The sequence below is a fragment of the Centropristis striata genome, chromosome 19, assembly GCF_030273125.1.
Source record: "Centropristis striata isolate RG_2023a ecotype Rhode Island chromosome 19, C.striata_1.0, whole genome shotgun sequence".
Taxonomy (NCBI): Eukaryota; Metazoa; Chordata; class Actinopteri; order Perciformes; family Serranidae; genus Centropristis; species Centropristis striata.
This window is the reverse complement of record NC_081535.1, coordinates 24516865-24532744: the sequence shown is the minus strand read 5'-3', so window position 1 is coordinate 24532744 and position 15880 is coordinate 24516865. Positions and strand designations below refer to the sequence as shown.

The 15880-nt window shown below is 40.4% G+C and overlaps 1 protein-coding gene across 5 annotated transcripts in view; it reads right to left on the bottom strand.

Moving 5' to 3' along the window:
- The window catches only part of ythdc2 (YTH domain containing 2), a 49769-nt gene extending 45339 nt beyond the window's left edge, over nt 1-4430 (bottom strand). For 3 of the 5 annotated variants that reach the window (XM_059358356.1, XM_059358359.1, XM_059358357.1), the window contains exons 1-3: nt 4195-4430; nt 2675-2837; nt 2502-2592 (exon numbers count right to left, since the gene is read on the bottom strand). In XM_059358356.1, the coding sequence (XP_059214339.1) occupies nt 2502-2592; nt 2675-2831 (248 nt within the window). In that variant the 5' untranslated portion in view covers nt 2832-2837; nt 4195-4430. The remainder of the gene's footprint in view (nt 1-2501; nt 2593-2674; nt 2838-4194) is intronic. The other 2 variants (XM_059358358.1, XM_059358360.1) reach the window with 1 other exon arrangement.
- Between the last annotated feature and the right edge of the window lie 11450 nt (nt 4431-15880).

The following is a 15880-nucleotide window of genomic DNA, read 5'->3' as shown; positions in this document are numbered from 1 at the left end:
GAAAACAAAACAAAAACAACAAGAAGCTTTGGTTGCTATAATTAAAATTAGGAAGCCCATGACCAGAGACTTCCTGCAATTATCAGACAGAAAGCATTTCCAAGACATGAGGGTGAAAGTGCTGATGGCAAGGATCATGATCCACAAGGGCATCAAAGGCATTTGACCGTGTGTCTGGCCCTTTCTATTTAAAGTTTTAGAAATATTCAGCTTTTGCCGATAAGATGAATCACAGTAAGTAACTGAACTCCGCCCCTCAAAGCATGGTCAGAGTAAATGGACATATATATCTCAGTCGTTTGCTCTGACTAGAGGGTAGGGTTGTCAAAAGTATTCTCAATAAAAGTATACTCAAAAAAGTATCCATACTAAAACGTATCTGGATACGATACTCATTTTCAAAAGTATCGATACCTAGCCAAGGAATGAACACTTAAGTTAAGTTATTGTTATTATTTTATCAAGCCTGCCTAATATTGTGCACAGCATACAACCTCAAAATATTGTTGAAATTGTTATTGTTTATTGTATTTATTTATTTTTTGCACTACCTCAGACTTGAAGCTTGTTATCATAGTTGCAGTTTCTTTTTGCACAACTGTTTTTTTATTATAAATATTTAACCTGTGGTTCTGTTCATTTTTACATTTTGCATGTAGGGTTGTCACGATACAAAAATTTTCAAATCGATACAATACTCAGAAAAATATTCAATACTCGATACCACAAGGATAAAAACAAAGACCCCAAAATTTAACAGACATATTAAAAATGAAAACATGCAAAACATGCAACATGTAAAAGTTAACAGAACCACAGGTTAAATATTTATAATAAAAAACAGTTGTGCAAAAAGAAACTGCAACTATGATAACAAGCTTCAGGTCTGAGGTAGTGCAAAAAATAAATAAATACAATAAACAATAACAATTACAACAATATTTTGAGGTTGTATGCTGTGCACAATATTAGGCAAGCTTGATGAAATAATAGCAATAACTTAACTTAATTGTTCATTCCTTGGCTAGGTATCAATGCTTTTGAAAATGAGTATTGTATCCAGATACAACGTTTTAGTATCGATACTTTTGTGAGTATTGATACTTTTGACAACCTTATTTGCATGTTTTCATTTTTAATATGTCTGTTAAATTTTGGGGTCCTTGTTTTTATCCTTGTGGTATTGAAAATGGTATCGAGTATCGAATATTTTCCTGAGTATCGGTGTCGAGTTGAAAATTTTAGTATTGTGACAACCCTACTAGAGGGACCCTGCTCCTTTTTGCATTGAGCATTGGCACAGGTACGATACGAGAGGATATACTTGTCAAAGGGATAGTATTTGGAGACAAATTTCATAAAATGTCTTTGAATTCAAATTACATTTTAGTTTATATAAATCGGACCCTCTTATTTCAAACTCAAAACTGATGGACTGCTTTGCCAACCCATTGCTCATCCAAAGGATTTTTACACCCCTAAAATTAAACTTGGGATATTCAAGATGGAAACATTCAAATTGGAATAGCCTTAAGAAATCTGATTCCCCCATTGAACAATACTTGATAAATACTCAGAGATGAAAGCACACAAGGAGACCAATTTCCAATAGTTGTAGAAACTAGATTGTGTGTATAACTTAAAGTTGAAAAAGAAAAATACAACCATGGTCCCCAAAATAGTAGGGCCGGGACTTTAATGCGTTAATTAAGATACATTTTTTACACAAAAATGAATGCGTTAAAAAAATTGACGCATTTTAATCGCAGTTATTTTTGCACCGTGGAACGTTTCTCACTGTATGAGTTTCAGGCGGACCGATTATACTGGAGCACCAACTAGCGTTCATGAGTTCAGACAACAACAAACCACAGTGAACATGAAGGAAGAAGCTGATGAGAGCGCTTTGGTTGGCCCCGTGGATGATGGGACATTTTGTTACAAAAAAACAACGGATGGAAGCATCGATAAGAGCATGGTTGTGTTGCTATGCAACAAGGAATTCACATATCACCGCAGCACATCCAGCCTCAAGTATCACCTCAATGCAAAACATATAGCAGCTAGCGGCTAGTGTGGTAGCTAGCGTGGATTGTGTTTTACCTCAAAAACCAAAGTATTATAGTTCACAGTAGGTCTACCTACCTAGAGGCTACCTGAATTTCTGAAATGTACTATAGTTCTAAATATGCTATTGCTACACTTAATGGCAAAAATTGCACTGGTCTGTTGGACTTGAACAAAAATAAACAATATTTTTGTTGCTTAAGCTTATGTATTCAGTCATTATTCAATGGTATACTAAAAATCCATGTGAAAAAAATTACTTCTGACTGTTCTCAGGTCAAATATTTATATGCGATTAAAATGCAATTCATTTCGATCAATTAATTACAAAGCCTCTAATTAATTAGATACATTTTTTTAATCGAGTCCCTACAAAATAGTATAGGGAAAAACTCAAACACGTGATGAATATGGCTCCTGGTGGAGGAACTTACCCTTTGCTCTTAGAGATGTAACCCAGAGACTGTGCCTTTCGATGAATGAAAGCCCTCTCAGTACTGGACAAGGAGGAGGGAAATTCCATCTCTGCGCAGTCAGGGAAAGGAAAGGGTAAATATTAGGATATTGGCTTTTTTGAGCCTAATAAAACAATGACAACAGTTGATACCTTTCTGGTCGCTGTAGATAAACCTCTCCAGAGAGAGGTTCACCGATATCTTGACTTCTTCATCGATGTGAATTTCTTTCAGGCCGTTGGAGATGGAACCACGGGATGGCATTTTCTGGCTCCTTGCTTGTTTCGGTGCTGTACCAGCATTCAACATAGTGCACTGCAACACAACACAAGTTTATCTTAACCTGGATGGCTGCCTGCATTAAGACTAAACAAAATGCTTCTGTATTTGAGAGGTTAGAGAAGTAAAATAGCTTCAGTTCTCTATCCTCAGTGTCTCATTTTATATTGTGATATGTACTATACAGTACATTTTCTAGAAAATAAATAAATGAACTGTCTATGAATATTACAATCAAACAGAATTGTCTGTTTTGAATATCCAAGGCAAAAATTAAGTCTAAATTGTATATGGATTATGGGTTTTGCCAACTGTTTATGTCGTAACGTAGTTACAACATTGCTGTAAAAGGTTCTAATAGTAATGCAGAAACAGAGTGCAGTAACTACAATGTTGTTGTCTTCTTTCAGCTTTTATATTTTGTTTTCAGTGAATAAACATTTTCATATTGATTTTGTTATAAGTGTTTAACGACTATATTAAATGATTTGCATATTTTAGATTTGATATTATTAAGTAATGCTATATTTTAGTCTTAATATAAATGTGTCTCACTTTTTACTTCATCGCTATCTAGATAATAATTTCCCCATCAAAGAAACTCATAATTTCTATTATTTTAATGTTTAAATTAGTATATATATCCAAAGCAGACCGTGGTAAGTGGAATTACTGCTTGGTTTTGAGTTAAATTTTGTGGTTTTTATATCATTATTCATCTGACATAAAGCACAATTGAAATCTAAAACTTTGTCACAAGATAAAACAGACACAATTTTCGAACAAAAATGTAGTTACTGCAGTTAGACTTTGTAGGGCAGTACAGACTGACTCATTCACCCAGTCACACACACATTCATACTGGTGGCCGAGGCTATGTTATGAAGTTGATGAGTTATGAATTTATATTTACGTTAACGTTATACGTTAAACGTTGGCTGCGGTGCTTTTTCAGTAATGTGCTTGTGTTGTGAGATGACTGTCTGTATGTGTAATGTTAGTTGTTGGCAGGGCTGCCGACTTGACAGAAGAAAGAAGTTCAGGCAGGATTGACTAAATAGCTGCGTTACGCGGGAGACGACGGCTAACTTGTAAGTAAGTGTTGTTTTAAAACACTGGGTAACAGTAACGTTACTTATGTAAGCGGATCTTTAGCAGCAGAAGCATATACGTGGTGGAACATTAGCTAAATGAGCTGTTCAGAAGCCTCTCACCACGGAGCTTTGAGTTTCGTTTCACCGGGAACGTTATCGAAACACACAACTAAGTGGACGCTTGCTAACGTTAAAGTTAGCTAAACGTCTGACAGGTGTGTGAGGATAAGGAAACTGTGGCTCGTTTAATTTTCCGGACATTAAGTTTGTCACAAAACTAAATAATGCAGTTACTGTACCTTGTTTTGTGAGGAGCTTCCAACAGCTCTCAGGCGAAAAGCATCAGTCCGACTGGTGGAACACACTCCATTGAAAGGTTCCCTACGTTATCAAGTAGCTCTAACTGCGGGTTCGCGTACTACATGACACGCCTACTGCATGACACGTCCCCTAAAAGTCCCGCCCACCGGGGATGTATGAGAGAGAGACGAAGGGAAGAGAAGCGAGGAGAGAGGAAACCTATGGAGGAAATCGAGGAAATCATTAAAGAGACATGAGACATCCTTCCCTTCGAAGCGTCACGTGAAGCGACGTCCATTTCTAATGACGTGGCAGCGGATCACAGCTGGATCAGCTGTCAGTCGCTTTAACAGCAGTAGACATGCACTAATAACCATAACTAGAAAATTTCCTCTGGGGGAAATTTTGAAAGGGCCACGGGGGCTACTGCCGGTGTGTGTACACTATGATGAGATTCTTCAGAGATTTCAAACAATTAATACTAGTAATGTTATGATACTATTCCTCTTCAAGTATTTATTTATACAGCAACTTTAACCTCAAAATGTGTGTGTGTGAAACATTTGTATCTGGAGGAGTGTGCGCGCTTACGCGCGCATATGTGTGTGTGTGTGTGTGTGTGTGTGTGTGTGTGCGTGCGTGCGTGCGTGTATCTTTAACTGTTATTACATTAAATGACCATTGTGTGTGTGCGTGCGTGTATCTTTAACTGTTATTACATTAAATGACCAGTGTGTGTGTGTGCGTGCGTGCATCTTTAACTGTTATTACATTAAATGACCAGTGTGTGTGTGTGTGCGTGCGTGTATCTTTAACTGATATTACATTAAATGACCAGTGTGTGTGTGCGTGCGTGTATCTTTAACTGTTATTACATTAAATGACCAGTGTGTGTGTGCGTGCGTGTATCTTTAACTGTTATTACATTAAATGACCAGTGTGTGTGTGTGTGTGTGTGTGTGTGCGTGCGTGTATCTTTAACTGTAACTGTAATCACATCAAAACATCAAAGCGTGGGGTCGACCAATCAGAGCAGAGCAATCAACGGAATTAACAGCTGTGGAATCTTCTGGCAGAGTGAAAGCAGCCAGAGGTGGGCAGAGTGAAATTTCTGGCCTCGAACAGAAAGCATTTTTGGCAAAACCATAATACCTATCATTGATCCGACTTCACTTTGAGCGTCCTGAGTTCTTCCTGAACCTCTAGATATGTTTTTTTTTTAAGAAAAATGAAAAAATAGCTCTGTTAGAGCGATCTAAAAAAACAGTTAAATCTCACTTTTTCCGAAATCTTCCTGCGTTTTTAATATGGGACCCAATGAGGCTGTTGGTGGTTTTGGTGGCGCATCTTTGCGTCGTACGCCCAAATTATAACTCTGACAGCTTTACCAGAGGATTGTGAGTGAGAAGACAAATTTTCCTACATTTCTATGTGTAAATTATTTCTGTAGAGTGGAATTTGCGGCCTGGAGTGCAGTTTTCAAATTTATTTTTTGACAGTTTTACCTCTCCCTCTACCTCTGAGCGATGACATCACACACTCTGACACGAACATTCCGTGCAATACACACCCATTATAATCTCAGAATTTCTCCAAAAATGATCATGGTCATTGAACAGGGATTGATAAAAAACTATATGACCTATCGAAACGCAAAGTAATGCACCAATACACAAGACTTGTGTCTACTGTTTAAAGTTTAAATGGAGTCTCTAGGTGAAATTATGCCGGAGAAGTAGACGTCTGAAAATCTTCAATTAATGTTCTTTTTTGCTCATTTTCTTTAGGCCGTCCCATTCATTTTGTGTGCTTGCTTGCAAAAGCACACTAACTACTCTTCACCGGGCTTATTTTGTGTGCTTGCTTGCAAAAGCACACTAACTACTCTTCACCGGGCTTATTTTGTGTGCTTTTCTTGCAAAAGCACACTAATTGTTATTCCGTGGGCTTATTAGTGCCACGGCTGAGCAGCGAGGCACTCATCTTCACTGCAAGCAGTGAGGATGAGTGCCTCGTGCGAAGCACGAGGCATCTCTTATTATTGCTCATGTTTATTATTATTATTATTAGTGCCACGGCTGAGCAGCGAGGCACTCATCTTCACTGCAAGCAGTGAGGATGAGTGCCTCGTGCGAAGCACGAGGCATCTCTTATTATTGCTCATGTTTATTATTATTATTCTTTATTATAGATTATTCTTCCGTAAAAACTTTGGCGCGTAACTAGTCCCGCAGCTTTGAGAAATCGCGAAAAGTAAAAACGTCAAAAGTTGCGCCCTAATCGGGAATCGTGTGGAATGACTTTTTTTAGCGATCGGCGTGCACGTTTTCGCACAACGTGCACAAACGTGCACTTTTCGGCCCATCCAGAACGCATTGCGCAAACTTTGGGGCCTCACCATTCGTAAACCGTTGCTCGTAAAATTCCGAACCAATTTAGAAAGTTGTAGGGCCTGAATTTAACTCTAGTCCTGTGAAATTTCAAAGCGATTGCACGTATAGTTTTCGCACGAAGTGCGAAAACATTTCCATTTTTCCAAACTAATGGGGAGGGCGATTTTCCCATGTGTGTGTATTGCGCGGAATGTTCAGACTCTAGACTGGTGATGTCATCAAGCAGAGTGGAGAGGGAGAGAAGGAATTGTCAAAAAATAAATTTGAAAACTGCGCTCCAGGCCGCAAATTCCACTCTACAGAAATAATTTATACATAGAAACGGAGGAAAATTTGTCTTCTCACTCACAATCCTCTGGTAAAGCTGTCAGAGTTATAGTTTGGGCGCAGGACACAGAGAAGTGCCACCAAAACGCATCAACTGCCCCATTGAGTCCCATATTAAAAACACGTGAGGATTTTTGAAAAAATCAGATGTAAGAGTTTTTTTAAATCGCTCTAACAAAGCTATTTTTTCATTTTTCTTAAAAAAAAATATATGTAGACGTTCAGGAAGAACTCAGGACGCTCAAAGTGAAGTCAGATTAGTGATAGGTGTTATGGTTTTGCCAAAAATGCTTTCTGTTCGAGGCCAGAATTTTCAGTTTGTCCACCTCTGGCTGCTCACTTTAGCAAAGCATTGTCAGTGACAGTTAGTTTCTTTTGATTGCTCTGCTCTGATTGGTCGACTCCACCTGGCCACGTGGTTGCTTAGCTACCAAAGCTCCCCCCCCTCCCTCTCCCCTCCTCCAACACAGACATTTGAACTGAAAACAGTTAACTCTTTTAACTTGACCATACATTGTCCAATCTGCCTCAAACTTGTCATACATGATGATGGCTCATCACTGATTGTCTACATAACAATATTTCATAAATTCCCGCCCTTTTTGATTAGCCACGCCCCCTTTCTTAACTAATGAACCGTTTGTCCTAGAAATTTGTATGAGGTGTCAGATTACTCAGCATGGCGTCCCTGTCTAACTGTTGATTGATAACCCCGCCCCTTTTGATAAGCCACGCCCCTTTTACTAACTAGTGAACCGTTTGTCCTACAGACTTGTATGAGGTGTCTGTGAACTCAGGACAGAGTCCCTGTTTGACTGGTGATTGAAGCCACGCCCCCTTTGAGTAGCCACGCCCCTTTTTACTAACTAGTGAACCGTTTGTCCTACAGACTTGTATGAGGTGTCTGTGGACTCAGGACAGAGCCCTGTTTGACTGGTGATTGAAGCCACGCCCCCTTTGAGTAGCCACGCCCCTTTTTACTAACTAGTGAACCGTTTGTCCTACAGACTTGTATGAGGTGTCTGTGAACTCAGGACAGAGTCCCTGTTTAACTGCTGATTTAAACCACGATAATCATCCGGCAGTAGTCCCGTGGCACTCCAAAATTTCCCTGGAATTTTGTTTCTAGTTATTATTATTATTATAGATTATTCTTCCGTAAAAACTTTGGCGCGTAACTAGTCTCACAGCTTTGAGAAATCGCGAAAAGTAAAAACGTCAAAAGTTGCGCCCTAATCGGGAATCGTGTGGAATGACTTTTATTAGCGATCGGTGCGCACGTTTTCGCACAACGTGCACAAACGTGCACTTTTTGGCCCATCCGGAACGCATTGCGCCAACTTTGGGGCCTCACCATTCGCAAACCGTTGCTCGTAAAATTCCGAACCGATTTAGAAAGTTGTAGGGCCTGAATTTAACTCTAGTCCTGTGAAATTTCAAAGCGATTGCACGTATAGTTTTCGCACGAAGTGCGAAAACATTTCCATTTTTCCAAACTAATGGGGAGGGCGATTTTCCCATGTGTGTGTATTGCGCGGAATGTTCAGACTCTAGAGCGGTGATGTCATCAAGCAGAGTGGAGAGGGAGAGAAGGAATTGTCAAAAAATAAATTTGAAAACTGCGCTCCAGGCCGCAAATTTCACTCTACAGTAATAATTTATACACAGAAACGGAGGAAAATTTGTCTTCTCACTCACAATCCTCTGGTAAAGCTGTCAGAGTTTTAGTTTGGGCGCAGGACACAGAGAAGTGCCACCAAAACGCAACAACTGCCCCATTGAGTCCCATATTAAAAACACACGAGGATTTTTGAAATAATTAGATTTTACCTTTTTTTTTAGATCGCTCTAACAAAGCTATTTTTTCATTTTTCTTAAAAAAAAAATATATGTAGACGTTCAGGAAGAACTCAGGACGCTCAAAGTGAAGTCGGATCAGTGATAGGTATTATGGTTTTGCCGAAAATGCTTTCTGTTCGAGGCCAGAATTTTCAGTTTGTCCACCTCTGGCTGCTCACTTTAGCAAAGTATTGTCAGTGACAGTTAATTTCAGTTGATTGCTCTGCTCTGATTGGTCGACTCCACCTGGCCACGTGGTTGCTTAGCTACCAAAGCTCCCCCCCCCTCCCTCTCCCCTCCTCCAACACAGACATTTTAACTGAAAACAGTTAACTCTTTTAACTTGACCATACATTGTCCAATCTGCCTCAAACTTGTCATACATGATGATGGCTCATCACTGATTGTCTACATGACAATATTTCATAAATTCCCGCCCTTTTTGATTAGCCACGCCCCCTTTTACTAAGTAGTGAACCGTTTGTCCTACAGACTTGTATGAGGTGTCTGTGAACTCAGGACAGAGTCCCTGTTTGACTGGTGATTGAAGCCACGCCCCCTTTGAGTAGCCACGCCCCTTTTTACTAACTAGTGAACCGTTTGTGCCACAGACTTGTATGAGGTGTCTGTGAACTCAGGACAGAACTCCCTGTTTGACTGGTGATTGAAGCCACGCCCCCTTTGAGTAGCCACGCCCCTTTTTACTAACTAGTGAACCGTTTGTCCTACAGACTTGTATGAGGTGTCTGTGGACTCAGGACAGAGTCCCTGTTTGACTGGTGATTGAAGCCACGCCCCCTTTGAGTAGCCACGCCCCTTTTTACTAACTAGTGAACCGTTTGTCCTACAGACTTGTATGAGGTGTCTGTGAACTCAGGACAGAGTCCTGGTTTAACTGCTGATTTAATCCACGAGAATCATCCGGCAGTAGTCCCGTGGCACTCCAAAATTTCCCTGGAATTTTGTTTCTAGTTATATTTATTTTTATTCTTCCGTTTCTTCCGTGTCATTTTTCGGTCGACTACTCCTCCCAGAGTTTTGGCCACACATACACAAAAAAGGTATCAAATCGACCGGCTCGCCCATGACAAGTGTGCTATGACTTTTATAAGGGTTTCGACAAACGGTTTTCAAATTATCGGGCAAAAACACGTCAAAAAATCCCCCCAATGTAACCCTATGGAGAGTCTAGAGTGGGGAAGTCATCAAACAGAGTGTAGAGGGAGAGAAAGAATTGTCAAAAAATAAATTTGAAAACTGCGCTCCAGGCCGCAAATTTCACTCTACAGAAATAATTTATACATAGAAACGTAGGAAAATTTGTCCTCTCACTCACAATCCTCTGGTAAAGCTGTCAGAGTTATAGTTTGGGCGCAGGACGCACAGATGCTCAAACAAAATGCACCAACTGCCGCATCGGCTCCCATATTAAAAATGCAGGAAGATTTCTCAAAAAAAAAATTTAACAGTTTTTTAAAATCGCTCTAACAAAGCTATTTTTTCATTTTTCTTAAAAAAAAACATATGGAGATGTTCAGGAAGAACTCAGGACGCTCAAAGTGAAGTCGGATCAATGATAGGTATTATGGTTTTGCCGAAAATGCTTTCTGTTCGAGGCCAGAATTTCAAGTTTGTCGACCTCTGTCTGCTCACTTTGACGGGACTGTCTCCATCGTCAGTTAATTTCAGTTGATTGCTCTGCTCTGATTGGTCGACTCCACCTGGCCACGTGGTTGCTTAGCTACCAAAGCCCCCCCCCCCTCCTCCAACACAGACATTCTAACTGATAACTGTCAGTTTACTCTAAGTAAACAGACATGGTGTTTCTTCATAAAACATGAGACTTTATAACTTGACCATACATTGTCCAATCTGCCTCAAACTTGTCATGCATGATGATGGTTCATCACTTTTCAGTTCTACATAACAATAATTCATAAATTCCCGCCCTTTTTATTAGCCACGCCCCCTTTTACTAACTAATGAACCGTTTGTCCTAGAAACTTGTATAAGATGTCAGATTACTCAGCATAGAGTCCCTGTTTAACTGGTGATTGATAACCCCGCCCCTTTTGATAAGCCACGCCCATTTTACTAACTAGTGAACCGTTTGTCCTAGAGACTTGTATGAGGCGTGAGTGCACTCAGCAGAAAGTCCCTGTTTAATCCCTGCCCCTTTTGATAAGCCACGAGAGTCACCGTCCAGAGGCAAGCACACAATCAAAATTTCTTTAGGAATTTTCTAGTTCTTCTTCCGTTTCTTCCGTGTCATTTTTCCGTCGACTACTCCTCCCAGAGTTTTGGTCGCACATACACAAAAAAGGTATCAAATCGACCGGCTCACCCATGACCAGTGTGCTATGACTTTTATAAGGGTTTCGACAAACGGTTTTCAAATTATTGGGAAAAAACACGTCAAAAAATCCCCCCAATGTAACCCTATGGAGACTCTAGAGTGGTGATGTAATCAAACAGAGTGTAGAGGGAGAGAACGAATTGTCAAAAAATAAATTTGAAAACTGCGCTCCAGGCCGCAAATTTCACTCTACAGAAATAATTTATACATAGAAACGTAGGAAAATTAGTCTTCTCACTCACAATCCTCTGGTAAAGCTGTCAGAGTTATAGTTTTGGCGCAGGACACACAGATGCACAAACAAAACGCATCAACTGCCTCATTGGCTCCCATATTAAAAATGCAGGAAGATTTCTCCCCAAAATTTTTTTTACAGTTTTTTAAAATCGCTCTAACAAAGCTATTTTTTCATCTTTCTTTAAAAAAAAATATATGTAGACGTTCAGGAAGAACTCAGGACGCTCAAAGTGAAGTCAGATCAATGATAGGTATTATGGTTTTGCCAAAAATGCTTTCTGTTCGAGGCCAGAATTTTCAGTTTGTCCACCTCTGTCTGCGGAACTTTCTCCAACAGCAGTTAGTTTCAGTTGATTGCTCTGCTCTTATTGGTCGACTCCACCTGGCCACGTGGTTGCTTAGCTACCAAAGCCTCCCCCCTCCCTCCTCCCTCCTCCAACACAGACATTCTAACTGATAACTGTCAGTTTACTCTAAGTAAACAGACTTCATAAAACATGAGACCTTATAACTTGACCATACATTGTCCAATCTTCCTCAAACTTGTCAAGCATGATGATGGTTCATCACTGACCACTTATACATAACAATATTTCATAAATTCCCGCCCTTTTTGATTAGCCACGCCCCCTTTAATAACTAATGAACCGTTTGTCATAGAAACTAGTATAAAGTGTCAGATTACTCGGCATGGAGTCCCTGTTTAACTGGTGATTGATAATCCCGCCCCTTTTGATTAGCCACGCCCCCTTTCATAACTTTTGAACCGTTTGTCCTAGATACTTGTATGAGGTATCTGTGAACTCAGGACAGAGTCCCTGTTTAACTGGTGATCTAAGCAACGAGAATCAAGGGCCAGAGGCAAGCACACAATCAAAATTTCTTTAGAAATTTTCTAGTTCTTCTTCCGTTTCTTCCGTGTTGTTTTTCCGTCGACTACTCCTCCCAGAGTTTTGGTCGCACATACACAAAAATGGTATCAAATCGACCGGCTCACCCATGACCAGTGTGCTATGACTTTTATAAGGGTTTCGACAAACGGTTTTCAAATTATTGGGCAAAAACACGTCAAAAAATCCCCCCAATGTAACCCTATGGAGAGTCCAGAGTGGGGATGTCAGCAAACAGAGTGTAGAGGGAGAGAAGGAATTGTCAAAAAATAAATTTGAAAACTGCGCTCCAGGCCGCAAATTTCACTCTACAGAAATAATTTATACATAGAAACGTAGGAAAATTTGTCCTCTCACTCACAATCCTCTGGTAAAGCTGTCAGAGTTATAGTTTGGGCGCAGGACGCACAGATGCACAAACAAAACGCACCAACTGCCTCATCGGCTCCCATATTAAAAATGCAGGAAGATTTCTCAAAAAAAAAAATTTAACCGTTTTTTAAAATCGCTCTAACAAAGCTATTTTTTCATCTTTCTTAAAAAAAAACATATGTAGATGTTCAGGAAGAACTCAGGACGCTCAAAGTGAAGTCGGATCAATGATAGGTATTATGGTTTTGTCAAAAATGCTTTCTGTTCGAGGCCAGGAATTTCAGTTTTTCCACCTCTGGCCACTCTTCCGGAACATTCCGTTGATTGCTCTGCTCTGATTGGTCGACCCCACCTGGCCACCGGGTTGCTTAGCTACCAAAGCCTCCCCCAGCCCCCCACTCCCCCCCCCCCCTCCTCCAACACAGACATTTTAACTGAAAACAGTTAACTCTAACTGTCACAGACATGCCATTTTTGAGACCTTATAACTTGACCATACATTGTCCAATCTGCCTCAAACTTGTTATGCATGATGATGGCTCATCACTGACCATTTCTACATAACAATATTTCATAAATTCCCGCCCTTTTGATTAGCCACGCCCCCTTTCATAACCAATGAACCGTTTGTCCTAGAAACTTGTATAAGGTGTCAGATTACTCGGCATTGAGTCCTTGTTTAACTGTTCATTTGAGCCACGAGGATGATGATCCAGAGGCAAGCACACAATCAAAATTTCTTTAGAAATTTTCTAGTTTCAATGCAAAATTTTGGGCAGTTTTTCGCGACTTAAGTCGCCAAAAATTTGTATTCCATAAAGAAAAGTAATAGCACACCGATCCCGATCAAACCGCACATTTTGATATACAATTTGTCCTGCAACTCTTCAAGTTGTAGGACTAGTAGCGGGACGAAATTGCGTCCGGAAGAGGAAGAAGAAAAAATCCACAGTATAACAATAGTGCTCGGGGCTTTACTTACAAGTTATTTATATATATAATTTATTATTATTTTCTTCTGTATATTGCAACGGCGTATTAGGGCCAAGTCTGGAGCCTGACCATGGCAACTTGCTGTGTTATAGCTATGACATTCCTGCGAACTGAGGCATTGACTGATTGGGTTGCCAGGCAAGGCGACTCACCAGGCTTACTCACAAACTTCTACACATATACAGATATGCCTTCGGCGCTTTGTACCCCCAGTGTGACAAGCGGGTCTGTGACCAGTGGGTCTGTGACCAGTGTGACTAGCGAGTCTGTGACCAGTGGGTCAAGCGGGTCTGTGACCAGCGCCGCCGTGGCTGCAGGACTGGATGGCTGCTTGCCTGAGTATGTGCCTATGTTGCTCCTCCCCTCTCCTCATGTTATGCTATATCTCTTTCTCGGATGTGAGAGGATGCTGGCGCTGTTTGTTTCGCCGCTTCTCCATCCGAAGTTTGTTGTATGCATGTTCATGTATATGTACGGACGGGTTGATGGCTTATTCTTCCATCCCTGTCTTCCTGTCCTGTCTACCCCTAATGCCTATTAAGCATCTTTGAGTGTCTAGTAAAGCGCTATATAAATTAAATGTACTATTATGCATTTATAATTATATACTCAAACAGATTCAGAAATGTGTTAATTTGGAGCACAGAATTACAGTTTTTATAGCTTTTTGGTTGCAGGAGATAGACAGCGTTTTAAAGTAAGGTTCTAATTCTTTTTTGAAGGCACAAAAAGCTGGTTGGGTTTCTAGAACCTGTTTATAAGTATATAAACAATAGATGTAGTCACCATGACGTCACCTATTGGTTTGTGGACCGCCGGTTTGAAGTTTGGTCTGTATCCCAAAGTCAGGGAAGGATCCTGGAATGGCTGAATTTGAAGGATACGACGTAATCGACAGGACTGTCCTAATGTCCAGGATGCTCAGAAGGACAGAGTCCTTTTGCCGAAATTCCAAGAATGCTTGTGTTTATCCTCTGCACACCCCTAAAGTAGTATCCAAAAAGCCTTGCATAGACCGGTCTACTGGGAGATTTAAAAATGGCGAGCAAAGAAACGGTGACATCGGCAGCACAATGTGAATTAAATTAAAATTGATTAAAATATGAAGTATTTTCAGTTTACACTGAATATTTGTTATCACACTTACAAAACTTGTATTCAAAGTCAAGCAAAAACATATGCACAAACAAATGCCAGAATATTTAGCTAAAGGATAAAAAAAAACGTCATCTTGACACATTGCCAATTAAGTTAATTGATGCTGTCTTAGTAGGCTTAAGTTATTGTTAATTCTGAGTTAGTCAGTCTGATGATTTACTAAGTGCAAAGCATGTAGCTAAGCCATTCAGAAACGTATACATTTGTTTATTGTGTTATTAACAGGGACCAATAGTCAGCTATAATCCTTTATTGTTATTTCTAAATAAATAACTGTAATTGTACTGCAGACCTACTGTAAATTAAAAAACCCCATCACAGAACACATCTCAGTTATGCGCCACTGCTTGTATGAAACTGAGTAGCGGCCAAATTCAGCCAGGATAAGGGAAATATCCCGGCTTAATGCACTTTGTGGCTTTTACTTGTTAAATCATGGAGATTCAACTTTAAAGCATCTCCTAACAAGGAAGAATCCTTGACTTTGGCGGCTGTGGCTCAGTTGGTAGAGTGGTCACATACAGATCGGATGGTTGGTGGTTCGATCCCTGACCATGGCAGCCTACATGTCGAAGTATCCTTGAGCAAGATACTGAATCCCATATTGCTCCCGATGCTGCGTTCATCGGTGTGTGAATGAATTCCCAATGGTGGCAGGTGGCACTGTTTAGGGTAGCCTATGCCACCAGTATGAATGTGTGTGTGAACGGTTAAATGTGTGCAGTCTGTAATGTAAAGCGCTTTGAGTGGTCACAAAGCAACATAATGATGGTCTGAACAGAAGACGCAAAAGTGGCGTTGCGTCTTCACTTTTTATTCCGCGTTTAGACGAGTGTTTTCGGGAGGAAATCTGCGTGCAAACGGTGACGCAAAAGTGTGTGGAATTGGATTGTATGCATGCCAGGCGGCATCACTTAAAGCGATAAGAGCATCTTTGGGCATGTGGAAGTTTTCACACCAAGTATTTTCATCAGCTACTCCTTCCACAAAGTTCTCCACCATCCACTAGATCTCCCAGGTCTCGTCCAAAGCCGTCTGGCTCGCCTCCGACCAATCGGAGCATCCAAAATGTGATAGAGGTAATTACAGATCCTTCTCTGTTCACTAATACTATCTGTAC